General features: G+C 36.5%; 1 protein-coding gene across 1 annotated transcript in view; it reads left to right on the top strand.

The window, feature by feature from the left end:
• The window catches only part of LOC127847902 (protein phosphatase 1 regulatory subunit 12A-like), a 77,240-nt gene that overhangs the window by 17,779 nt on the left and 31,845 nt on the right, over window positions 1-27,616 (top strand). Inside the window, exons 9-18 of the mRNA XM_052380132.1 lie at window positions 1,255-1,272; window positions 6,459-6,716; window positions 10,252-10,342; window positions 11,030-11,395; window positions 13,849-13,927; window positions 14,625-14,813; window positions 15,250-15,386; window positions 19,153-19,197; window positions 22,631-22,708; window positions 25,550-25,576. Coding sequence (XP_052236092.1) covers window positions 1,255-1,272; window positions 6,459-6,716; window positions 10,252-10,342; window positions 11,030-11,395; window positions 13,849-13,927; window positions 14,625-14,813; window positions 15,250-15,386; window positions 19,153-19,197; window positions 22,631-22,708; window positions 25,550-25,576 — 1,288 coding nt within the window. The remainder of the gene's footprint in view (window positions 1-1,254; window positions 1,273-6,458; window positions 6,717-10,251; window positions 10,343-11,029; window positions 11,396-13,848; window positions 13,928-14,624; window positions 14,814-15,249; window positions 15,387-19,152; window positions 19,198-22,630; window positions 22,709-25,549; window positions 25,577-27,616) is intronic.

The following is a 27,616-nucleotide window of genomic DNA, read 5'->3' as shown; positions in this document are numbered from 1 at the left end:
TTCAATGTTCCCAGTGCTGGTGCAACGTTTGTTAAATTAATAAACTATGGATTTTTAATTTTGCTTCACAATCCTACCTCAAGGAACAAGTTGCCAACTGTAATAAAATGCCTAGATTACTTAATTTGGTATTTTGTTGTCAATAATAAATTAAGCCATAAGAGCATAATTAGCTGACCATTTTGGGGTAAATGGAAAAGCAGTGAAAATGTTTCAATGATCTACTACTACATAAACAAGCAACAACCAGTCCTCACAGATTTTCAGCTTATTAATATAAAAAGGGATGTCCACAGTCCCTGAGATCTGTTATATTGAAAACTTCAACAATCTTCTCCAAAACGGCTAGGCCAAGAGGTTTGGTGTTAACTGTGTAACATCATATAAAGGTCCTCTACCAAGTTTGTTCAAATCATGCCCCTGGGGTCAAAATTAGCTCCACCTTAACCCTTTCCCACTCAGAAGCAAAGTGAAAATGGCTATATGCAAACAGCATAAAGCCAGAACAGCCTGTTAGTAACTCACAGTCTGTTCAGGTTGTGTGCTGTTTGCTGCTCATCAGTATCTATAGGTTGGAAATGAAGCCTTTAAAACTTGAATCTAGCAAGAAAGGCCTTTAATTAAATTAAATTTTTTAAGGGACTACAAAAGCGTCAAAATACGTATCTAAGTGGTAAAAGGTTAAGGGTTAATTGATTTCTTTATAGGTTAATAGTGAAGACTCTCTGAAACCACAAGGCTAAGTGGTTTGGTATTTGCTATGTAAGATTGTGTCGGTTCTATTACAAAGTTCTTTCAAATCATGCATCTTGGGGTCAAAAGTAAACCTAAACCAGGAGTCTCGAGTATTATACCAGCTTGGGTGAGCGTTCAAGGACCCTGACAGTCCTCTTGTTTTGGAAGTTTTGTACAGTTTTTAGTGTAATGGAATAAAAAAAGGATAAGAGAAAACTTTTATTTTTTTGTAATTTTGTACAATAATGTTTTTTTTTAAAGCATAGTCTGAAGGAAACATTTGAGCTCGCTTTGTTAAAAGGGGGTTTAACGCATGTGCGTAAAGTGTGGTCCAAGATTAGCCTGTGCAAACCACGCTTCCCGCCTAAAGTAGTTTTTCACTAAGAGGAGAATAAGGAAACCTAATATATCATGAAAGCAGAAAGTGTTGTCCCATATGAGCCTGTGCTCACTTTACGCTCATGCATTTAACCCCTTTTCTCAGAACTTGTCTCAAATACATGTATGTGTATTAAACAGACTACAGCGCTGGAGAAGGTTAGTTGGTTGTTGGTAGAAGTCAAGTTTATATTCATACCCAGACTTTCCAGCACTTTGATAATTTATCTCAAATATAGACCGGGAATGGTTGAATTATATGGAGGGCTTTTGCTGGTACGCAGTCTTTGAGCTTCAGTCTAAAATAACACTTTGTTGGATGATAATTAAGTGAACTTTCTGTATTTATGTCATTCTTGTTTAATTAACATTTTACCACTTAGATATGTATTTTCATGCATTTGTAGTCCCTTAGAAAGTTATAATTAATTTAAGACCTTTCTTACGAGATTTAAGTTTTTAAGGCTTCATCTCCAAACTTCATATACTGAACAGCACAAAACCTGAACAGGCTGCGAGTTACATGCAGGCTGTTCTGGTTTTATGCTGTTTGCACATAGCCATTTTCCCTTTGATTCTAAGTGGGAAAGGGTTAATTAATTATTATTTTTGACATTAAGTTTATTGTTTATGTACTAATGGGTCCAAGTCAACCAAACCCCACTATATTTGACTTTATATTCTGAATTCATCCAAGATGTTCTCTTCACCAGATTTTGTCATTTCCATTGCTTGTTGCAACATTAATGCACATTAAGCGAATGGCTAGAGTTTTAACAAGACTGGCTATTGCTTCACAAACATTTTCACTGCATTTTACAACCATTATATTAGCAGAATTTAATTTGTATGCCAGTGGTAGGATGGCGTATAGCAGTCAAACTGTCCGTCCGTCCCGCATTCAGTTTTCCGGAGTTTTTTTTTAGGGATTGTTTTCAGACATTGAGCTGACTTTTGGTTTTTGAATCTACCTACATGACCTACAGGTGAAGTGTCTAACTCATTCTGGTCCATTGAATTTTTAGTTATGGGCCTTGGATGGAGACATTTTCTCTATAACCGTTTTCCAGAAGTTTTTTATGCAACGCTTTCAGATATTGAGCTAATTTTTGGTATGTGAGTCTACCTACATGACTTACAGATAAAGTGTGAGTTTCATTATGGTCTATTGATTTTTATGCTCCCCCAAATTTTTGGGGGGAGCATATAGTCGCCCCTTCGTCTGTCCGTGTGTCCTTCCGTCCGTGCACAATTTTTGTCCGGGCTATTTCTCAGCAACTAATGACCGGAATTCAATGAAACTTTATGGGAAGCTTCACTACCAAGAGGAGATGTGCATATTATCAGCGGGTTCTGGTCGGATGATTTTTCACAGAGTTATGGCCCTTTGAAATTTTCCATTAACTGTACATATAGTGCAATTCTTGTACCCCCAACTACTGACTGGAATTCAATGAAGCTGTATGGGAAGCTTAACTACCTTGAGGAGATGTGCATGTTATTTGTGGGTTCTGGTTAGATGATTTATTTACAGAGTTATGGCCCTTTGAAATTTTTAAGTTGCTAAACCATCCATCGTACTATTTTGTACAAAGTTATGCCCCATAAGACGTTTCCTTTTATCTGAATATATAGTGCAATATTGTGACAAAAAAAACTTTTGGGGAGCATCACCCGTCTCCGACGGTTTCTTGTTTGTGAAGTAATGGGCCTTGGACTTCACAAATAGCTGCTGTGCGGCTTCAAAGCGCAATAGGGGGCATTGTGTTTCACAAACACAGGTCTTGTTTCATTCTCATTTGCTTTGTTTACCAATTATACACATTGTTCCTTATCCAACATTTTAAAGTAGCGCTTCAAGCTTATTGTAATACTTAAAAATAAAATATATAAAATATCCTTATAGTTGTAATATTGAAAATGTTCTTTGTTAAAGCTTGAATGTGCATTTGTTGACTTTGCCTTTGTATTTGACATGGTTGCTGTTATATGTTTCTATCCAGTTCCTAATGTGCGCAAGCTTTAAGTTTCCTGTCTCGAATATAAGTTGTGATGCTGGAATGGGATGATATATTTTATGTGGGTTGCTTCAGCCAATGTTGGGTGTTATGTACCAGGGAATGCATATCTATGCCATTTGGGGATTTATTAATCCAAATAATAAGATAATCTCTTTTCACTATTGAACATGCATCCCTTTGTATAATAAAAGTAATTCTCAGTTTTTGTTACATATAAAGTTTTGATCAGCAGCAATCTCACAAATGCCTTTAGTTAAAATTGTTATGTAATTTTGAAAGATAACTTGTATATTATGTGTTTTAAAACCTGAATAAAAATCAATCAATCAATCAATCAATCAATCATAGAAAACAAGAGCAAGGCAAGTTACAACGGAAACGTATGGATGTTTGCAACATAATATTTCAAACTTAACATGTTTAAAAACTTCTCCCTATTTCTGCTGGAAGAAGTCACTTCTCCCAAAATTTAAAGTATAGCTTTTTCTCTGTGTATGGTGTGCTACAAGGGAGTCCATTGTTATCATTGTGCTTTTTGTGTTGTAAAAGTGTAATGATAGCAAAGCGCAGTGCATTATTGGGATATAAGCGGATTAATGTAAGCCATATACCAAAAATATATTGACTTAATCTTGTATTTTATTTAATTGTAATTGATGTAAACTGAAGGTTGTTTTTTTGTGAACTTGAGTGTTAAAATTTGTTTAAAGCTGATAAGATCTTGATTTAGCAGAAAAATCAACAGAAATGATGCCAAGAGCTTTATGGCATGCTGAAGGAGCTTATAAGCCTTGTTCTGGGAAAAGTGGACTTAATGCATGTGCGTAAAGTGTCGTCCCAGATTAGCCTATGCAGTGGGCACAGGCTAATCTGGACTGGCACTTTCTGTCTAAATTTGATTTTTAAGTAGAAGGTACTACCTTTAAATGAAAAAATAAATTTAAAAAAAAGTGGACAGTGTCAGACTGCACAGGCTAATCTTGGACGACGCTTCTTGCACATGCATAAAGCCCGGTGTACACATAATGAGGCTCATATACTCAAAGCCTGACTAGTTTGCACAGATTTCCAAGTATAAGAATCAAATGTTTTAATTTAAAAACAAACAATTATACTTCACATGTTTAGTGAGTCTTCGTTTCATTCAGATGGGGTGTTTAGAACACCTTGATAACTTTGCAAAGTAGATCTATTATAAGAATCATAAAAACTTTTTTTTTTAAATATGCTTAAAACAATCATTTATTAAAAGACAAACACTAGATTGAATGGCTTCGAAAAGAAATTACTAGCCAGAGAAAAACCTGGTTAATATTGATTGACCCTGGAAACTAGTCATAGACACAGAAACACCATTAATATTGATATACCCTGGAAACAAAATCATAGCCACATAAACAATAATAATATTGATTGACCCTGGAAACAAAGTCATAGCCGCAGAAACACCATTGATATTAAGTGACCCTGGAAACAAAGTCATAGCCACAGATAGACCTGGGTAATATTGATTGACCTTGGAAACAAAGTCATAGCCACAGATAGACCTGTGTTATATTAATTGACCTTGGAAACAAAGTCATAGCCACAGAAACACCATAAATATTGATTGACCCTGGAAACAATGTCATAGACACAGATAGACCTGTGTAATATTGATTGACCCTGGAAACAAAGTCATAGCCGCAGATAGACCTGTGTTATATTGATTGACCCTGAAACAAAGTCATAGCAGCAGATAGACCTGTGTAATATTGATTGACCCTGGAAACAAAGTCATAGCCGCAGATTGACCTGTGTTATATTGATTGACCCTGGAAACAAAGTCATAGCCGCAAAAACACCATTAATATTGTTTGACCCTGGAAACAAAGTCATAGACACAGATAGACCTGTGTAACATTTATTGACCCTGGAAACAAAGTCATAGCAGCAGATAGACCTGTGTAATATTGATTGACCCTGGAAACAAAGTCATAGCAGCAGATAGACCTGTGTAATATTGATTGACCCTGGAAACAAAGTCATAGCAGCAGATAGACCTGTGTAATATTGATTGACCCTGGAAACAATGTCATAGACACAGATAGACCTGTGTTATATTGATTTACCTTGGAAACAAAGTCATAGCCGCAGATAGACCTGTGTAATATATGTTGACCTTGGAGACAAAGTCACAGCTGCTGAAAGACCTTTGTTATACTGACTGACCCTGGAAACAAATTCATAGTAGCAGAAAGACCTGTGTTATATTTATTTATCTTGAAAACTTAATTTTAGCCACAAAAAGACCTGTGCAATATTGATTGACCTTGGAAACTACTGATTGACCTTGGAAACAAATTTATAGCCACAGAAAGAATGAATTTTAAAATGATGGACCTTGATAAAAAATCATAGCTGCAAAAACACTGGTGTTGTATTGACTAAACTTGAAAACAAAGTCAAGGCTTCAGAAAGACCTGTGTTATATTGATTGACTTTGAAAACATAGTAATAGCCACAGAAAACATATGTTATATTGATTGGCATTTGATACAAAATCATATCCCTATTGATTAACCTTGGAAACAAGGTCATAGCTGCAGAAAGACCTGTGTTTTTGTCTTTTGTTTTCTCTATTTCAGGTTCTCGAGCCCCATGGCCCAATGTTTCATTCTCTTCATGTCTATTCTAATAATATACATCTTTGTCCGATATCTCTGTAAATTTGTTTGTGTGCTTCTATTTAATCACATCTAGTAGTGTTCAAGTGTTATGTATCCATAGACGTGTATATATTAAAAGTTTATCAAATTCTTATCATAATTGCTAAGAATGTATTATTTTTAAAAAATGCTGTATATTTCGAGTCAGAAAATGATTAATATTTAGTTTGAGAACAGTCAAAGTTTTTGTCCATGTCCTCCATATGCTTTCATTTCATTGATGCAAACATAGTTAAGACCTTGATTCCACTTTATTGAACATAATTTATCATCTAGTTGTATGAAGGTTGACACAAATATTTTCATTATTTAGTTTTGGCCATTAAAAAACTCCAAATCTATCATAGTAGTAAACTATCAAAGATGCTTTATTTTATAAAATGTGTTTTCCATTAAAGTAACATAACATTTTACTCCCCACTAAATCACAACTTTGTACAATTATGTTTATTTATGTATATTAACATTACGATTTAAGTCACAGTGTTAGTGGCACCCAAATAACCCAGTTTTCACACGAGTTCATTTGCATGCCTTCAGTATTTATCATCTTGACCTTGCGACCTTGACCTCTGATCAAACGCATGCTGCATGACCTTCATCTTTCATTCTTCAGATTTGGGGGTCAAGTGGGTCTCACGAACCCACACCGGTTTGTCTCGGCCGGGCCCACTGTTAGCCCGTACGTCCCTTACTCTCGCCGGCAACAACAGCTTGAAAACGAGCGAAAAGAGCGAACGGAAAAAGAAAATGCCGATAAAGAGAATAGAACAAATATTCGCAACTCTTCGTCAGACAATATAGCGACAATATTGAGCACGTCATCCACGACCACTATAACCACCCCCACTTCCTCCTTCACTCACCACAGAAAGTAAGTTGGGCCAATACTGGAACGTCCATTGTGGTCTTCAGACATTTAATGTCCGTGCAAGGGGCCAGCCATTGCTATCATCATTATTTGATGACAGCCTCTAGCTTTCAAAGTATGGCAATGGAGGTCTTTTTATCCCTTGCCGAAGGCAGAGGGATATAGTTTTGGCGTTGTCTGTCCATCTGTGGCAAACTTTTCAGGGCTCTATCTAAGAAACTATACAAGATTTCAACATGAAATTTCATGTGTCTATAAATATCAATGAGAAGTGCCATGCTTTAGAACAATTACCTTTCACTTTCTTAAAAAAGAGTTTTTGCACCTTTATAGTTCTTGTGTGATGTAACTTTTCAGGATTATATGTCAGATACTATACAAGATTGAAACATGAAATTGCATGGGTGTATAGATCAATGTGGAGAATAACCTTTTGTTTTAGTTCTGCACCCTTCAAGAAACAAAATTTATTTGGTGGGGGATATCAATAGGAGGAATTTGCTTGAGGATTATGCATTTTATGTCTTGAAAGCTCAAAGAAGTTATTAGTATTCTTCATGCCCATACTAATGGCACATTCTGGCTGTCAAGTGACAATGTATAATACTGGCCAAACATTTTGCATTGTTGGACCTTGATACTTCTTAATCAATCATCATCATGAATAAAAAAACCCATGCATAATGGATTTTCCTCTGACCCATTAATAGAGTTGCATACTGGGAAAACTGGATGTCATGCATGTGCGTAAAGTGTTGTCCCAGATTAGCCTGTGCAAATGCCATCCTTTATTAGCCTATGCGATCTGCTATTGCTATTTTGGACCCACACTTTCTGTCTATAATTGATTTTTAGCTCATCTATTTTTTGAAAAAAAATTCTGAGCTATTGTCATCACCTTGGCATCTGCGTCAGCGTCCGGTTAAGTTTTGCATTTAGGTCCACTTTTCTCATAAAGTATCAATGCTATTGCATTCAAACTTTATACACTTACTTACTATCATGAGGGGACTAGGCAGGCAAAGTTAGATAACTCTGGCTTGCATTTTGACAGAATTATGTGCCCTTTATATACTTAGAAAATTGAAAATTTTGGTTAAGTTTTGTGTTGAGGTCCATTTTATTCCTTAAGTATCAAAGCTATTGCTTTCATACTTGCAACACTTACTAACTATCATAAGGGGACTGTGCAGGCAAAGTTAGATAACTCTGGCTTCCATTTTGACAGAATTATGTGCCCTTTTAATACTTAGAAAATTGAAAATTTTGGTTAAGTTTTGTGTTTAGGTCCATTTTATTCCTTAAGTATCAAAGCTATTGCTTTCATACTTGCAACACTTACTATCATATGAGGACTGTGCAGGCAAAGTTATGTACTCTGACTGGCATTTTGACAGACTTATGTGCCCTTTTTATGTCCCCCACTATAGTAGTGAGGAACATATTGGTTTTGCCCTGTCTGTTGGTCTGTTGGTTGGTCTGTTGGTTTGCGTTAACTTTAACATTTGCAATAACTTGTGCAATATTGAAGATAGCAACTTGATATTTGGCATGCAAATGTATCTCATGGAGCTGCACATTTTGAGTGGTGAAAGGTCAAGGTCATCCTTCAAGGTCAAAGGTCAAATATATGGGTCAAAATCGCTCATTTAATGTACATTTTTGCAATATTTTAATATTCAAGATAGCAACTTGATATTTGGCATGTATGTGTATCTCATGGAGCTACACATTTTGAATGGTGGAAGGTCAAGGTCATCCTTCAAGGTCAGAGGTCAAATATATGTGGCCCAAATCGCTCATTTTATGAGTACTTTTGCAATATTGAAGATAGCAACTTGATATTTGGCATGCATGTGTATCTCATTGAGCTGCACATTTTGAGTGGTGAAAGGTCAAGGTCAAGGTTATCCTTCAAGGTCAAATATATGGGTCAAAATTGCTCATGTAATGTCACTTCTGCAATATTGAAGCTAGCAATTTTATATTTGACATGCATGTGTATCTCATGGAGCTGCACATTTTGAGTGGTGAAGGGTCAAGGTCATCCTTCAAGGTCAAACGTCATATACGAGGACGTAGTGTTTCACAAACACATCTTGTTATACTTAGAAAATTGAAAATTTGGTTAAGTTTTGTGTTTAGGTCCACTTTATTCCTAAAGTATCAAAGCTATTGCTTTCATACTTGCAACACTTACTAACTATCATAAGGGGACTGTGCAGGCAAAGTTATGTAACTCTGATTGGCATTTTTAACGGAATTATGGGCTCTTTATACTTAGAAAATTGAAAATTTGGTTAAGTTTTGTGTTTGGTCCACTTTACCCCTAAAGTATCGTAGATATTGCTTTCATACTTGGAACACTTGCAAACTATCATAAGGGGACTGTAAAGGACAAGTTGCATAACTCTGGTTGTCATTTTTACGGAATTATGGCCCTTTTTTGACTTAGTAACTTTGAATATATGGTTAAATTTTGTGTTTAGATCCACTTTAGTTCTAAAGTATCAAGGCTATTGCTTTCAAACTTCAAATACTTTCATGCTATCATGAGGGTATTGTTCCTGGCAAGTTGAATTTTACCTTGACCTTTGAAAGACCTTGACTCTCAAGTTCAAATTATTAAATTTTGCTAAAATTGCCATAACTTCTTTATTTATGATTAGATTTGATTGATACTTTCACAAAACAACTCTTACCCCCCACCCCCACCCCGAATCCCCCCCCCCCCCCAATTTTTTTTTTCCTTAAAGATCATCTAATAAATGACCCTGACACTATACCCCCTCCCCCCCCCCACCCCCCCAAAATATTTTTTTTTTTTTTAAACATGGTTAAAAAAACACAAATATTTTTTTGTATTATTTTATTTTTGAAATACTGTCCAACCATCCCACCCAAGACCTCCCTCCCCTCCCCCCCCCCCCAAAAAAAAGGTATTTTTTTGCATTTTTGGAAGAAAATGTAATAAATGACCACACACCCACACTATACAACCCCCCTCCACTCCACCCCTCCTTCCTTTGTGATTGAAATTGAGATAGGTCCCTTCACCTTTAAAAAAAAAATAGATGAGCGGTCTGCACCCGCAAGGCGGTGCTCTTGTTAAGTAGAAGGGACTACCTTTAAATGATAAATATATTCAAGGGGACAGTGCCGGACTGCACAGACTAATCTGGGATGACACTCTATGCACATGCATGAAGCCCAGTTTTTGCAGAATGCCGCTCAGTTTTAGCATTTTTTAATTTGTGCCATTGATTGTTGCCCTTTTTTACAAAACAAATAATTATGCTGCATGTTGATTTTAATTGTCAAAAAGCATATATTTGCCAAGAATGTAGCATGTGTCAGCATGGTATGAAGATTGACCTTTTGAAATCCATCGTCATTTTTGTTAATCTAAACAGAATCATTTCTCATCGTTTGGCTGACTAAACTATCATTAAGTTGTTCCTTTAGCATTAACATTTGTTTGCAACTAAAAAGTGAACAACTTGTAGTTCCAAACATAATTTTCTGTATGAACTTGCAGGTCGTACGAACCTCCCAAGCGCGATGAGGAGACAGAAATGTTGCGCAAAGTTCGTGCCAAACGTGCCAGGGAGACCCGTAGGTCTACACAGGTCAGTGAAAATGCAACCATCTTGTGAAGGGCCACTATTCTCAAAGCTCTAAAGGAACTGAGTTCTCCTATAATGGAAATCAGTGATTCAATTTTCTTTCTGAATGTCAATGTTTATCAGGTATAATGGAAATCCGTGATTAAATTTTTTTTCTGAATGTCAATGTTTATCAGGTAACAACATTATACAATATTATTTATTTGAGCGATATTAACTTGTGTAAACATATTTTAATGTAAAAGAACTTTCAAAAATGTACCAATCAGATCTGAATTTTGTCGCATTTGTCGTCCCTCAGAAAACAAAATAAAATTAAGACCTTTCATTCTAGATTCAAGTTTTAAAGTTTTCAATTCCAAACCTAAGGTACTGATGAACAGCAAAAAGCATAAAACCTTAACAGACTGCTAGCTACTTGCTGGCTGTTCTGGTTTTATGCTGGTTGCAGTATGTAGCCATTTTCACTTTGCTTCTGAGCTGGAAACGGTTAATTGAAAGACACATACATAAATAATTGTGTTGTAGTCAAGTACATAAGGATTAGTTGTCAACCTCATATAAGTGGTAATTGTATTGCTGACACATAATTGTTGTGCATAAGAGATTATATGTGTTCCTTAATACAGTCTTTTATGTCATGTACTTTATTTATAATATAACTGATTTTGCGATCTGTTTTCATGGTAGGGTGTGACATTGGAGGATGTTCAACAGGCCAATGCGGTTCTTAGTAAGACTGACCCCAGCATAGTTACCACGGCAACAACAACAACAACATCTGCCACCTTGGCAACCACAACCATAGCAACCACAGAAACCCCCGTGGCAACCACAAGCCTGACAACGGACACAACCACCACAAAATCTCAGGACACTTCTGCCTCGTCATCGCGGACAAGTGTGTTAGGCAATTTGAACGTTAACAATGATAAAGACATTAGTAGTCGGGTGCCAGTTGATGTGAATATTAGGAGAAGTCAGTCTACTCGTGAAACAGACACTGCCTCTATGGCTTCTTGGAGAAAGCAACGTGAAGATCCTGCTAAAAAAGATGTGAGTCTACTTAAAGTTTCCTCATTTTTATGCCCCTGGATCAAAAGATCGAGGGTATATTGTTTTTGGCTTGTCTGTCTGTCTGTCATTGTGTCAGTCAGTCAGTCAGTCAGTCATTGTATGTGTGTGTCACAAAACTTTAACCTTGTTTAAACTTTTATAACTTTTGCAATATTGAAGATAGCAACTTTATATTTGGCATGCATGTGTATCTCATGGAGCTGCACATTTTGAGTGGTGAAATGTCAAGGTTAAGGTCATCCTTCAAGGTCAAAGGTCAAATATCATTGTATTTTAATCGTTCCTAAAACTTTAACCTTTGTTAAAGTTTGGTCATAACTTTTCGAATATTGAAGATAGCAACTTGATATTTGACATGCATGTGTATCTCATGGAGCTGCACGTTTTGAGTGGCTAAAGGTCAAGGTCATCGTTCAAGGTCAAATTTATGGCTTCAAAGCGGCGCAATAGGGGGCATTGTGTTTCTGACAAACACATCTCTTGTTTTGGTGGACCTTACAACAAAATTTGTCTGGCGTTTAGTGAGGCTTGAAAATGTATGTGGTTTTAATGCATGTGCGTTAAGTGTTGTCCCAGATTAGACTGCTTAGGCTTATTTGGGACGACACTTTACGCACATTCATTAAACCTTCTTTTCACAGAATGTGGCTCATATTTAGTTTTTCTGTCCTCTCATTAATATATTTGTTTGCTCTTATTGATGTCCTCTCATTACTATATTTGTTTGCTCTTATTGATGTCCTCTCATTACTATATTTGTTTGCTCTTATTCATGTCCTCTCATTACTATATTTGTTTGCTCTTATTGATGTCCTCTCATTACTATATTTGTTTGCTCTTATTCATGTCCTCTCATTACTATATTTGTTTGCTCTTATTGATGTCCTCTCATTACTATATTTGTTTGCTCTTATTCATGTCCTCTCATTACTATATTTGTTTGCTCTTATTGATGTCCTCTCATTACTATATTTGTTTGCTCTTATTCATGTCCTCTCATTACTATATTTGTTTGCTCTTATTGATGTCCTCTCATTACTATATTTGTTTGCTCTTATTGATGTCCTCTCATTACTATATTTGTTTGCTCTTATTGATGTCCTCTCATTAATGTATTTGTTTGCTCTTATTGATGTCCTCTCATTACTATATTCGTTTGCTCTTATTGTGTATTATGCAAAGTTTTGGACCTTTTTTATATGTGCTTACTCTCTCACAGTATGTTAAGTTAACAATCTAAACTGGTTGTATGATTGTTCAATTTTTATGTCCCCCACTATAGTATTTGGGGACATATTGTTTTTGCCCTGTCTGTTGGTCTGTTGGTTGGTTGGTTTACGCCAACTTTAACATTTGCAATAACTTTTGCAATATTGAAGATAGGAACTTGATATTTGGCATGCATATGTATCTCATGGAGCTGCACATTTTGAGTGGTGAAAGGTCAAGGTCAAGGTCATCCTTCAAGGTCAAAGGTCAAATATATGGATCAAAATCGCTCATTTAATGTACACTTTTGCAGTATTTTAATATTCAAGATAGCAACTTGGTATTTGGCATGCATGTGTATCTCATGGAGCTGCACAATTTGAGTGGTGAAAGGTCAAGGTCAAGGTCATCCTTCAAGGTCAGATGTCAAATATATGTGGCTAAAATCGCTCATTTTATGAGTACTTGTGCAATATTGAAGATAGCAACTTGATATTTGGCATGCATGTGTATCTCATGGAGCTGCACATTTTGAGTGGTGAAAGGTCAAGGTCATCCTTCAAGGTCAGAGGTCAAATATATGTGGCCCAAATCGCTTATTTTATGAATAATTTTGCAATATTGAAGATAGCAACTTGATATTCGGCATGCATGTGTATCTCATGGAGCTGCACATTTTGAGTGGTGAAAGGTCAAGGTCATCCTTCAAGGTCAAATATATGGGTCAAAATTGCTCATGTAATGTCACTTCTGCAATACAGTTTACGTCAGTCTTGGGGTATTCACAATATTGGCAATGTGGGAAGGGCTCTTTGGATTTGGAAAAATCATTGGAAAATTTGTGGCATTGATTTTTGTTTTGGCTAACAACTACTTTAAAATTGACAATGTAAAGGTACTCAATATTATATATTCAAATGGTTAAACTGACGGAGCTGGATAGGGAAATCAACTAAATGCAATTTATTATATAGTCTTTTATAAATATATACTTTTTGAGATTGGGAATTGGGGTCGAATTTTGAACCCAAAATTGACCCCAAAATAAACAATGTACATGGACATACCAATTGAGACTTTTATTTATTCTCATATTGGGGCATTAACCTTCAATCAAATTCTTATTTTGTGGCTCTTACCTTCAAAATAAGCTGTATTCTCTCAGTTGTGTGTGTATTTGCAGATTGCCTTATGTGATTGTGATATTTGCTTTTGTTTTAAAGGATGATATTAGTGCAACACGGAGTAGCAGTTTTCGAAGAATACGAGAAGGTGGCAGTGGGTATAACCTGGAAAACTCGGGTTAGTTTTTGCTTCAATCATTCCACAGCTTTAAGGCAATGACATTAATTTGGACGATGCTCTGTGAAAAGGGGGTTTAATGCATGTGCATAAAGTGTCGTCACAGGTTATCCTGTCTAGTCCGAACAGGTTTGTCAGGGACAACACTTTCCGCTTTTATGGTATTTTTCATTTAAAGAAAGTCTCTTCTTAGCAAATTTCCAGTTTAGGCGGAAAGTGTCGTCCCTGTGCAGTCCCTTTGGACAGGCTAATCTGGGACACATTACTTAAATGCATTAAATCCCCTTTTCACAGAGCACGGCTCATTTGTGTTTTTATTTTTTACCAATGTAAGGTATTTACTATGTTATAATTCATTTTGATTACAAGACGGGGTCGGGACATTTGTGACAATTTGGTCGTATTTGCATTGCTTGTCAGAAAATGATTGCAAATGAATATGCGCCACTCATTGGCAAAAATGGGGCTTAATTCATATGCATAGTGACCCAGATTATCCTGTGCAGTCTTCACAGGCTAATCAGGGACAGCACTTTCTGGCTAAAATGGGCTCTAATATTAGACTTCCTTTAATTAAAAAAATGCCATGAAAGCTCAAATGGTCGTCTTATCCAGGAGGACACTTTATGCATGCATTGAATATGCATTAAGCCTCGTTTTACCAAAGCAGGGCTCATGCAGATGTAATCTCTTGCAGCATATGTCCCTCGAAACCGCACGGAGCGTGCAGCAGAGCGCAATGCATTGTCTATGGTGGATGTAGGGGGCCCATCAGGGACTGGAGGAAACATCACAAGGTCGGCCTCCTTGCGGCAGGAGAGGTTGAGGAAGCAGGAGGAGGAGACCGCCCTGGAACAACAACGCAAGGAGAAGGAAAAAGAAAAAGGTAATGGGGGAAAGACTACAACAACAACAATGTGTCTGCCTCTAGAGAAAATCACTTCCTTTAGAGTGTTAGGCCTTTGGGGCTGTTTATCAGGGAACAATATATTAGCTGCTTCATGAGAATGGGTCTTATGCCATATGCGGTTAGCATAGCTGCAGACCAGCCTTTGCAGTCGCACAGTCTGGTCAGAGGCTTCTTTGTCAGCTATAAAAAGTCACGCAAGGTTGTGTGGTCTCATTTGTGCAGACAGGGTAACTCTTAAACAGACTTTTCGAATATGCAGGCTAGTTTGGAGTCACTCTGGCTGCATATGGCATAAGACCCATTTTTGTATGATGTGGGTAATACACTATTGATAAGTATTTAAGGGGTAAAGGGTTAACCTATACTTTGAATTATTTGAACATTGATTTGGTATGATCTTCACTATTCACAGGTATTGTATCCGATGATCTAGATGGGGACAGGTCCAGCCAGGACAAGGACGACAAACGTCACGAGTCCACGGCAATACGGAGACGCAAGATCAACCGTGAGAGACGCTCCACTGGCATCGCCACCTATACACCTGAGGTGAGTTGACCAGAAATGGCTCTCTATTTTTGTGGCATTTAACCCTGTACCACTTAGACTTGTATTTTGACGCATTTGTAGTCCCTTTTAGAAAGTTTAATTTAATTTAAGACCTTTCTTACTGGATTCAAGTTTTAAAGGTTTCATTTCCAACCCTTAGATACTGATGAGCAGCAAACAGCATAAAACCTGAGTTACTCGCAGGCTGTTCTGGTTTAATGCTGGTTGCAATAGCCATTTTAACTTTTTGCTTCTTATGGGGAAAGGGTTACATGTATATCAGAAAACTGACAATGTACATTATAATATCAGAGCACAAGAAAAGTGGAGCATGCTGTCTTTGGACAGCTCTTGTTTTGTTGTTTTCATAATAGTTGTTTGTTGGATGTTAAGGCTTATTTTTGCCTGTTTTGTATTAAAGGGGAAATTTATATTACACTCCTTGTTTGTATGTAAGGGGAACACAGGTTAAGTTCTTTCTTTGCTAGTTTCATATTGAAGAAAAATAACTCTCATTACTACCCATTTTTAGCTCGGCTGTTTTCGTAGAAAACCCGAGGTATTGTCATAGCCAGCTATTCTGTCCATGTCCGTTGTTGTGTCATCCGCCGTGCTAAAACCTTAACATTTTGTTAAGGTTTTGAACATTGGCTCTAAAATCAAAGTGCTTCAACCTACAACTTTGAAACTTCATATGTAGCTGCACCTTGATGAGTTCTACATGCCACACCCATTTTTGGGTCACTAGGTCAAAGGTCAAGGTCGCTGTGACCTCTAAAAAAAAATATTCTGACAAGCTTTCATATATTCAAAACTGCACCCGCAGCCGAGCGTTGGCACCTGCTATGCAGTGCTCTTGTTGTAAGAAGTGTTGTCAACATTTCCCTTATGAAACTCTTAGACGCCTAGACGGACCAGATTGGCTTTTGGGCACAAGTGTACTATGGAGCTGCAAATCTGAGTGATTCACTCGTCACGCATATGGCCCAATGTTATGTTTATCTAACGCAACTCTGCAGTGTACTCTTTTATGGCCTTAAGTATCTCTCTATTGTCTCTGCTAAGCTGGTCTATAAGTCCGTAAATGCTTTCCCAAGCACCTCAATCGGTGACTAGCCACCAGGTGGAGAATTGTCGACAAACTCCTCGACTTGGCTAGCAAGACACTCTCACATGGGTTAGGTGACTTGTCTCGTACTTTCTGCGGTTGCAGAAGATTACATGTCTTAAAGAAACTACTTGGCGATGCCATCGCCGAAGAAATCGTTTTCGTCCTAATGGTTGTTCATTAAAATTAGAACCGTTGAACTTGATGACTGGGGGCCTATTACTGATGGGTTTCCTTTCTTTTTGTCCTGGGTTATGCTTGGCATCAGAAAAGGAATGGTCACTGGCCACAGGTCTGGAGCTGGCGCCTAAACTGCCCAAAGATTGCAACTTGCGTTGATGGAGTTGGTGTTTGTGCAACACTGGTTGTGTTAGTTGGAGTGATTTCAACAGGCCTCTCCACTTGTATGATGCAGAGACAGAAGCTTAGGGTGAAGATATTTGCACACTACTCTGCGACATTCAGTCAGGAGAAACTAATTCCTCCACATCTTGCTCCAGGATGCCTCCAGATCACCTTCATCCACGTCCATCATGTTGTTGAATTTGACGGGCCTTACAGCTTTTCTCAATATTGTAGAGTAATCAATAACTCCTGCATGTTTAGCCTCGTCAACATGACGGTTGTTCTTTGTTTTGTGATTGGTGAGGTCTAAGACTTATGTGCAGTGGAATTTGCACAACCCACACGGAGATGGGGCTTGGTCCATAGGCAGGTGGTGCTTAAGAATATCAATGGTGTGATTTTTCTGCGGATTTCTGCGGATCAGTTGTCCTGGGGGTCATTTCTGGTATTCGCATAAATTTGTTAAAAAATTAAAATAGGGGCGGGGGGTATGACCGATTCCGCGGGCGTATTTCATAAGGGGCCCAAAATGTCCACAGCCTGCAAAACCTCTCGGCATATTGCACTCGTAGATTCTGCCTTAGCATTTCTGATAAAAGCCATGTAATTGTCTGTTGTTTACCAATCTTCCAATTAAAATCAAACTTTTAAAATGTGTTTGGTATTACATTGCTGTTTCGTCTGCAAATGGCACCTTTGTGAAACGAAAATGAAAATTATGGAACGAATAAACAAACGAGTCACACAAAATCTCTGAGATTGAAAAATTATTTAAAAACAACTTAAAGTAGGAAGTAGTTATAACAGTGGATATAACTCAGAAATCAATACCACTTTCACAATATTGACTGTCCTGGTAAGGCAAAGTGTATTCCCTGTGAAAAAATCATGAACTACGGGTCATGCAGTGGTAAATGTCGTTAGTTGAACACTGTAACAGTGTTGACCATATTTCAAAGATAAAAATATTGAGCTCAACGGAAATATTGCCATCATTGTTCACAGCGCATTTTGTTACAAGGCATTTCAGTGTCTATGAAATTTATTAAGATTTAATATCCCTTCGCTTGGCCACTGTCACACAGGCATCGATGTGTACCTCTCTTCAATATTCTCAACCCAATGCCATAAACATTACATCAGTCACAACCACTGTCACAAATGTACATGGTATTAAACATTACATAAAGTTTCAAAATATAATGTCCACTGATGGTAATTTGGTCTATGGTTCGTATATTTGTATATTTTCAAAAATCTTCCTCTGTGTGGATGACACCCATCTCTGTAGAACACCCCAGTTGCAAGGCTTGAGTTTGTGGTGTACAACACTGGTTTAGCCTTCTTTGTTCAGCTTGATGGTAAAGTTGATCTCGGAGAGTTTTGCTGTTATACCATAGGGACCATCGCAAGCCTATTCCAACTAAGGGTTGATGCCAACCTTCCTAGTCTCATGCAGACACCACAATATTTGTAGCAAATATATCTATGCTCAGTTCAACACTGAGTTACGTGGGGCAAAAGTAGGTCACATCATCCAAATAATAAAAAGCTTGTGAACACTCTAGAGGCTACCTTTATTGCCTAATCATCATGAAACTTGATGAGAACATTTGTCCCAATGATTTTGAATGAGTTTGAGACTTGGCCATTTGGCATCAATAAGTCAATATAAAGAAAAAGCTTGTGCTCAATCAATATGATACATTTGTTTGTGCAGCCCTAATAAAACTTGCTCTGAATATCTGCTCTTAGACTTATCATACTATTTATTCTGCGACAAGCTTCTTATATAATATGAGCTGGGTCTTGCAAAATTGGGGCTTATGTCATATTTGGCCATCAAAACGCCTGACCAGCCTGACATTTGAGTAGAGTTCTGAGAAAACTGGACATAATGCATGTGTGTAAAGTGTCGTCCCAGATTAGCCTGTGTAGTCCGCACAGGCTAATTAGGGAGGACACTTTCCGCCTAAATGGGATTTTTGCTTTGAAGAGACTTCATTTAAACGAAAAATGTCATAAAAATGTCCTGAAAGCTGGGACGAAACTTTACGCACATGCATTATGCCCAGTTTTCTCAGAACACAACTCATTTGCGCAGTCTGTTCGACATCTACCTTGTCTGCTGTAAAGTCACACAAGGTTTCATGGTCTTATAAGCTGACAGTGGAGCTCGTGACCAGACTGTGCATCTGCGCAGGCTGTCTCAAGATACACTGGCCTCATTATGCATAAGACCCATTTTGATATGGTGCAGGTAATATATATTTTTAAGTGTCAGACTTAATCTGCATTTCTTGCGTATTTTAGACATTAAGGCAAATAAGAGAGAATGCTCAGAAATGGAAAGAGGAAGTATGCCACTCAGTGTTGTGATGTGTATGTGTGTCATCAACGCATTTGTGAATCCAGGGCATATTTTCATCAATATTTAATACAGATATTATACCCTAACTAAAATTATATATTTTTATCAAAAACTTTATGTAAAAAAAGATTAAATTATATTTAATTTTATGGGAAAAAAACCTCATATATATAAAAAAAAATTTATTTCAGTTAATCAAGCATTTAAAATGGTAATGCCATTAAAAAATTAACTTTGTTGATTTTCAATCAAGATATTTATTTAAAATTACTAGACATGCATTATTTTTAGTTTTGGTTATTTTTTTTTTAATAAAAAAATATTGTCAAATATTCTCTGGTCAGATAATCAGCTTAAAAAATCCTTATTGAACGGCCTTGCCCAAAAACCTGAGGAGAGGAAATATGCCCTGTGAATCACTAGATCACTGGTTACACTCAACCAAGTGTGCAGTTCACTGTGTTTTACTCGTTTGTTACTATCAGATATAAATGTGTCTTATTTGTTAATCAAAAATGCCTCAATAAGTTGAACTCCTTGTAATAAAGTTATTAATTTGTTTGTGTATTTCCTTTAAAAGTTATTCTTTTGTTTGTTCATTTGATTTAAAGGGGCCTTTTCACAGATTTTGGCATGTATTGAAGTTTGTCATTAAATGCTTTAAATTGATTAATGTAAACATTGGATCTAAAAAGCTCCAGTTAAAATCAAGAATGAAATATAAATTTAAAAAAAAGTAACCTTAGCAGGGCTCGAACCAGTGACCCCTTGAGTCCTGGAGTAAAAACCAATTAGACCGCTCGGCTATCCTGCCAAGTATGATGAAGGACGTATCTTATACTTTATATAAGCATTCTTCGTAGTTTTACAAAATTAAACAACAACAACAGAACTCTCCAAATTATTCAATCGTTTTGCGTTGCAACGCTTTATAATTTTCAGGTTTTTAAATCGTCAAAAGATGCATATAATGGCTATATTCGAGCGTGGTAAATGTTCGGTATTACTGTTTTCTCACAAATATCATTACTAAAACGAAATTTTGCGAATCTGAAACAACTTTTTTGAATGTTGTCAATTTACCAAAAACGTGAAAAGGCCCCTTTAAAGCCTTAGACTGAAAATAATTTGTAATCTTTATTTAGTTAATTAAAAAAACTATGCACTCTTATCTATATAAAAATATCTCTCTAAGACTTTGTATCGAGATAGAGACTAGACAAGCACTGACAATAGTTTTTGTTTTAATCACAATTTATGAAAATTATTTTAACCATTTTTTTTATTTATAAGAAAGCAAGACACTTAAGATTCTTTATACACATTCTGTCATTTAAATGAATAATTTTGTACAAAACTCGAATAGATAATGGATTAGATTATTGGTACCAGCGACATTTAAGCTGTGTTTTAAATAGGGTCTTGTGCAGTCAAAAAAAGGCGACTAGGTCAAATTAAAGACAAAACATGCTGAGAGATATGTGTTGTGGAGTCATTGTCTACACATTATCTGTAAGAACACGTTGGAATCTAATGCTGTGCAAGAATTTGGGAACCTTCAATTTTCCATAAATATTCATGCAAATTATAAATTTAGTGAGGCAGAGAGACACATCAGCATTTACATGTTTTAATTGTAATACTGTAAATGGTTAATATAACCCATATTCAATTGCCTTAAGAATAAATTGCATTTTTTTATTCAATTATTTATATGCAGTTTTGCTTGTTATATTTATTTATAATGACAAATTATAATAAAAATAGACAACTACATGCACCAAAAGAAAATAATAAAAAACAAACCATTTTAGTATTTTTATGTCCCCCACTATAGTAGTGGGGGACATATTGTTTTTGCCCTGTCTGTTGGTCTGTCTGTTGGTCTGTCTGTTGGTCTGTTTGCGCCAACTTTAACATTTTGCAATAACTTTTGTTATATTGAAGATAGCAACTTCATATTTGGCATGCATGTGTATCTCATGAAGCTGCACATTTTGAGTGGTGAAAGTTCAAGGTCAAGGTCATCCTTCAAGGTTAGAGGTCAAATATATGTGGCCAAAATCGCTCATTTTATAAATACTTTTGCAATATTTAAGATAGCAACTTGATATTTCGCATGCATGTGTATCTCATGGAGCTGCACATTTTGAGTGGTGAAAGGTCAAGGTCAAGGTCATCCTTCAAGGTCAGAGGTCAAATATATGGGGCCCAAATCACTTATTTTATGAATACTTTTGCAATAATAAAGATAGCAACTTGATATTCGGCATGCATGTGTATCTCATGGAGCTGCACATTTTGAGTGGTTAAAAAGGTCAAGGTCATCCTTCACAAGGTCAAGGTCATCCTTCAAGGTCAAACATCATATTGGGGGACATTGTGTTTCACAAACACATCTTGTTTTTATGGAAATCTGCTTATTATAAATAACAGTATAGACTGAAAGTAACATAACTACATACAGATAATGAAGTATATTATATAGTATTGTGGAAAAATCCCCAAAATGTTGTTCATTCTAAGTTTGATTTGTTTATATATATATTTGGGCAAATATTGACCGACAGTATTATTGATTTCAATATAGAATCCTTAACCCTTTCCCACTCAGAAGCAAAGTGAAAATGGCTATGTGCAAACAGCATGAAACCAGAACCGTTCTGTCTATTCAGATTTTATGCTGTTTGCTGCTCATAAGGGTCCAATGAAGCCTTTAGACTTGAATCTAGTAAAAAAGATCTTTAATTAAATGTAACTTTCTAAGGGACAACAAATGTGTCAATATATGTATCTAAGTAGTAAAGGGTTAAAGCATATCATTGAATTGCCGATAAATGAAGACTTGTTATAAATGTACAATATTTTAGCCTAGTTAGTAGTTGGAAAGAGGTTTGAAACTGTTGATAAATGTAGTTGATCTTTTGTGAACAAGGGGCCAATAATTTTTCTAATTCTGTTGTTTTATTGTCACATATGGTTTATTATCTTATGTTTCCAGGTTGCCCCTTTCATATCATATAAGCTATTTTTAAATTGCTGAAGGCTATAACTGAAATAGCACCGTAGCAAATGAGCAGGGAAAATGGGTTTTAATGCATGTGCGTTAAGTATTGCCATAGATTTGCCTGTGCAGTCGTTTAAAGAAAGTTTCTTCTTAGTGAAAATCCAGTTTTAGCAGAAAGTGGCGTCACTTATTAGCCTGTGCCAAGTGCACAGGCTTATCTGGGACAACACTTTACGCACATACATTAAGCCCTGTTTTCTCAGACCGAGTCTCAAATATAACTTGGTAAAGTACGACAACCCAACTGTGAACAGATTTGCCCACTGTTACATTGTGTATGCTGTTTAAGCGGTTTGATTTTGTCTTTTGTGCCTTAACAATAATACATGGTATAAATCTTCAATGTCTTTCAGGGCAATGAAGAAGAAGATAAGGATAAGGAGAACAAGGAGGAAGATAAAACTGACAAGCCTTCAGATACTGATGATAAGGTGAGTTCTCTCCCTTTGCATGATATTTAAAAAAAAAAATACGGTTCTTTCCCTTTAAAAAGAATGTTTAGATACTTGATGCATGTCATGGGAAACCTGCTTCTCAAAGTTTGGAATCAAATATTTAGACCGTAATTTCCTAAATTTATATTTTTGTTGTAAGGACATGGGAGTTAAGTCATGATAAGGTATCTTATTCTGCTCGTCCAATCACAATGTGTGTCTCTTTTACATTTATAAAATTGAATTAACATGGAGGTTTTATGTTAGTGTATGCAAACAATATACTGAAAACAACTTTTATAAGCTTGAAAGGCTCAGACTAAGTCAAAGAATGCAATAAATCTGTAAAAACAGTAAGTTGAATTTCAAATGGCATGGACAAAAATCGATGTAACAATAGAGATAAATAGGTTTCAATAGGAGACAATTTTTTCAAAGTAAATACTGCTTAATTTGCAATGTACATGCTTTTTTATTAGCTCACCTGATTGCTCAGGTGAGCTTTTGTGACCGGTCTTTGTCCGTCGTCCGTCCATCTGTCCGTCCGTCCACATTTGTTCGTTAACACTCTAGAGGCCACATTTATTGTCTGATGTTCATGAAACTCGCTCAGAAGCTTCGTCCCAATGAAATCTCGGTCGAGTTCGAAACTGGGTCGTGCCGGGTCAAAAACTAGGTCACTAGGTCAAAGAATAGAAAAAACTTGTAAACACTGTAGAAGTCACATTTCATGCCCAATCTTCATGTAACTTTGTAAAAATGTTTGTCTTATTGATATGTTGGTTGAGTTTAAAAGTGGTTCCGGTCCGTTGAAAAACATGGCCGCCAGTGGGCAGAAACATTTTCCTTATTTGGCTATAGAAAAACCTTGTAAACACTCTAGAAGTCACAATTTTTGCCCAATCACCATGAAAGTTTGTCAAAACATTTGTTTTATTGATATCTCGGACGAGTTCGAAAAATGGTCCAGATCGATGAAAGAACATGGCCGCCAGTGGGCGGGGCATTTTTCTCTATATGTATATAGTGGAAACATGTGAACACTCTAGAAGTAACATTTTTGGCCCAATTTTCATGAAATTTGGTCAGAACATTTGTTTCCTTGATATGAGAGTTGAGTTCGAAAATGGTTCCGGTCAGTTGAATAACATGGCTGCCGTGGGGGGGGGGGGGCAGTTTTCCTTATTTGCCCAATCATCATGAAAGTTGGTCAAAACATTGGTTTTATTAATATCTTGGACAAGTTTGAAAATGGTCCAGATCGGTGAAAAAACATGGCCGCCACTGGGGGTGGCATTTTACTCTATATGTATGTAGTGAAAACATGTGAACACTCTAGAAGTAACATTTTTGGCCCAATTTTCATGAAATTTGGTCAGAACATTTGTTTCCTTGATATGAGAGTTGAGTTCAAAAATGGTTCCGGTTAGTTAATAACATGGGCTGCGGGGGGGGGGGGGGGGGCAGTTTTCTTATATTTATACATAGTAAAAAAAGCTTGTGAACACTCTAGATGTCACATTTTTTGCCCAATCATATGAAACTTGATGAAAAGATTGGTTTTATATATATCACATAATTAATGCCATAATTATTGCCCTTAAATTGTCCAAATTTTCATTATATTATACAAAATACAAAATCCTTGTAAACACTCTAGAGGTCACAATTTTGTTTCAGATTTTATTAATCTTGGTCATAATATTTATTTTTGTAAGCAAAGTTTGATGTTTGGTAAGGGGGTCAACTCAAAATATAGGTCACCAGGTCAAATCTTACAAAAACAAAAACACTATATGCCAGAGTTTTGGTTCAATAATGATGAAACTTGACCAGGATGTTTGTCTGGACAATATCTAGGTCAAGTTTGACGTTTGGTAAAGATTGAATGAACCAACTCCTCTCAGGTGAGCGAACTAGGGCCATCTTGGCCCTCTTGTTAACATATAAATTATGGAATTCTCTGTTTATATTCTTGTTACTATGTATAATTACGTTGAGACGTTTAAAATGAGAATTATTATGTCCACTGTATTTTGGTCTTTTGTTCTTCATTATGAACTATCTTTAAACTACTAATAAGAAAATTCAGTTTTCTCAAACTGACTTGTTTTTATGTAGCATTATTAAAACCAATGGACAGGCGGTTTTGATATTGAAAACTTCCTTGATTTTTCAATATTTGAATTCTCATCCATGTTGATTTACCATTTACCACTTAGGTACCTATTTTGACACATTTGTAGTCCTATAGAAACTTACTGATACTGATGAGCAGCAAACAGAATAAAACCTAAACAGACAGCAAGTTACTCGCAGGCTGTTCTGGTTTTATGATGGTTGCAAAATCCATTTTCACTTTGCTTCTTATGGGGGAAAGAGTTAATTATAAAGCATGTTAATCCCTGTGCAATTTGCTAGAAGAGGTAGTTCTGTATGTAAAGTGATATCCAGTGAATATCTCAGTGGTCTCCCTTGATATTGGATCTACCATATAATTTATCACGTATAACATGCCCCCATGTATAGTGAGCACCTCGTTGTAAGCTTTTCAATTATACAAAAACTAATATGACCTTTGTGTGCTCTCCCTTCTTTTCTATGAAAGAGTGTTTTATTCCACACACAAAGGTTTCAGGTCATATATATGTTCATAATAGCATTACAAATTGCAAAACAGAAACAAGTTTATTACTCTGATATATGTTAGAGTACTAGTTTTGCTTGGTTCTTCCCATTTGTGAAAGTGAGTGAACCAAAAGTAGATTGTGTGTACTTGAAAATTGTTTATTTAATTTTTTACTGTAAACCAGTTTGCACTCTTCTCTTGATACAAAGATATTCACAAGGCCCTATCCAGTGATTGTAAGTGTGGGACAGTTGTGTTGGCTGGAAGTTTTGTTTTGATCTGTTTGTTGTTTTTATTTGATGTTGTTGACTTGGATTGTAAGTAATGCAAAATTATATGTTTACAATAAGTTAGTTTGTTTATCACAATAATGTAGCCTTGTTCTGGAGACCCTGGCTTCATTCATGTGCTTAAAGCATTGCCCAGGTTAGGCTGTGTGGACTGCACATTCATGTGCTTAAAGCATTGCCCAGGTTAGGCTGTGTGGACTGCACATTCATGTGCTTAAAGCATTGCTCAGATTAGGCTGTGCGGACTGCACATTCATGTGCTTAAAGCATTGCCCAGATTAGGCTGTGTGGACTGCACATTCATGTGCTGAAAGCATTGCCCAGATTAGGCTGTGTGGACTGCACATTCATGTGCTTAAAGCATTGCCCAGATTAGGCTGTGCGGACTGCACATGCTAATCTGGGATGATAGGAGTTGAGTTCTGAGAAAACTGGGCATAATGCATGTGCGTAAAGTGTCGTCCCAGATTAGCCTGTGCAGTCAGCACAGGCTAATCAGGGACAACACTTTCCGCGTAAATTGGATTTTTGCTAAGAAGAGACTTCATTTAAATGAAAAATGTCATAAAAGTGGAAAGTGTCGTCCCTGATTAGCCTGTGCAGATTGCACAGGCTAATCTGGGACACATGTTACGCACATGCCTTATTGCCCATATTAGGCTGTGCAGACTACACATGCTATTCTGGAATGATAGGTTTGGCAAATGTATTAAGCCTGTTTTTCTCAGAGTGTGAAGAAATCGTATCTTAATATCTAACAAGGAAAATTATTTAGTGATATCAGTTTTCACATCAACTTTAACAAATAATTGTTATATGTAAAGAATGTTAAAGTACCTCATTGTTTGTGAGTTGTGCATTCATTGCCAAATTAAACTAAATTTGACAGGTTTTACAGATAGTTTGTCTTTATTAGTTAAGAACATGACCATTCATTTGTATTTGCTATCTGGTACATGAATTCCAATTAACTATTTCAAAGTCATTTATTTGACTTTTGATGAACTATACTATGTAAATTTGTAAATTCACGTGAATCATGGCCACTGAAATCAGTCCATGGGCATAAAAGTTGATAGATGGGCAGTAATCTGTATGGTAGAACTTACTTAAGCTGTGTTAGTATAATACAGTTGACCTGTTAGATAAGACTATTTAAATATGATTAACTTTACTGATCTGGTAAAAGTCTCAACAGTCAAAACAAATAGCCTTTCATAATTGGCTTGCTCACATGAGAAACCCAATATTTATGGGTGTAAAAGAATGATCCTAAAAGCTCCAGCACTTCATCTAATTGCGCATGTATTGTGTGCCATACTTGGTCCAATTTAAGGTAAATGTTAAGTGTTTGTTAGCCTCTAAAAGAGTAGGTGATCACCTTAAATGCTTTAATCAACCCTTAACTGGTCAGATACACACTTTGACGTGTTTGTAGTCCCATAGAAAATCTTATTAAATGAAAGACCTTTCTTACTTATTATAAAGATTCAAGTTGTAAAGCTTTTAGTTTCAACCCTATGTTATTGATGAGCAGCAAACAGCACAAAACCTTAACAGACTGCGAGTTACTCGCAGGGTGTTCTGGTTTTATGCTGGTTGCATTAAGCCATTATCACTTTGTTCTGAGTGCAAAAAGGATAATCTTGATAATGATGGTGCAGTATTTATAACTAAGAGTGCCCCGGTTGCATCCATGGTCTAGAGGTGATATGCTGGGGTCGCAAGTTTGAGCCCTTACTTCACTTTACCTACCAACATGTCTTCTGCTTGAGATGCTTAACAATCACTGAACTAGGTGCATAACCCTTTCAGTGCGGGAACAGAATTTTGAAGTCCTGTGCAAACAGTTTGGATCCAGATGAGACGTCACAGAACGTGGTGTCTCATCAGGATCCAAACTGTTTGCTATTCTAATAGTATTCTTTGAAAAAAATCGAAGAAAATGCTTATTTTTGAATTTTAGCAGACAACATTTTAGCAGAC

Source organism: Dreissena polymorpha, chromosome 10 (assembly GCF_020536995.1).
Source record: "Dreissena polymorpha isolate Duluth1 chromosome 10, UMN_Dpol_1.0, whole genome shotgun sequence".
Classification (NCBI taxonomy): Eukaryota; Metazoa; Mollusca; class Bivalvia; order Myida; family Dreissenidae; genus Dreissena; species Dreissena polymorpha.
This window is presented reverse-complemented; position numbering and strand designations above follow the sequence as displayed.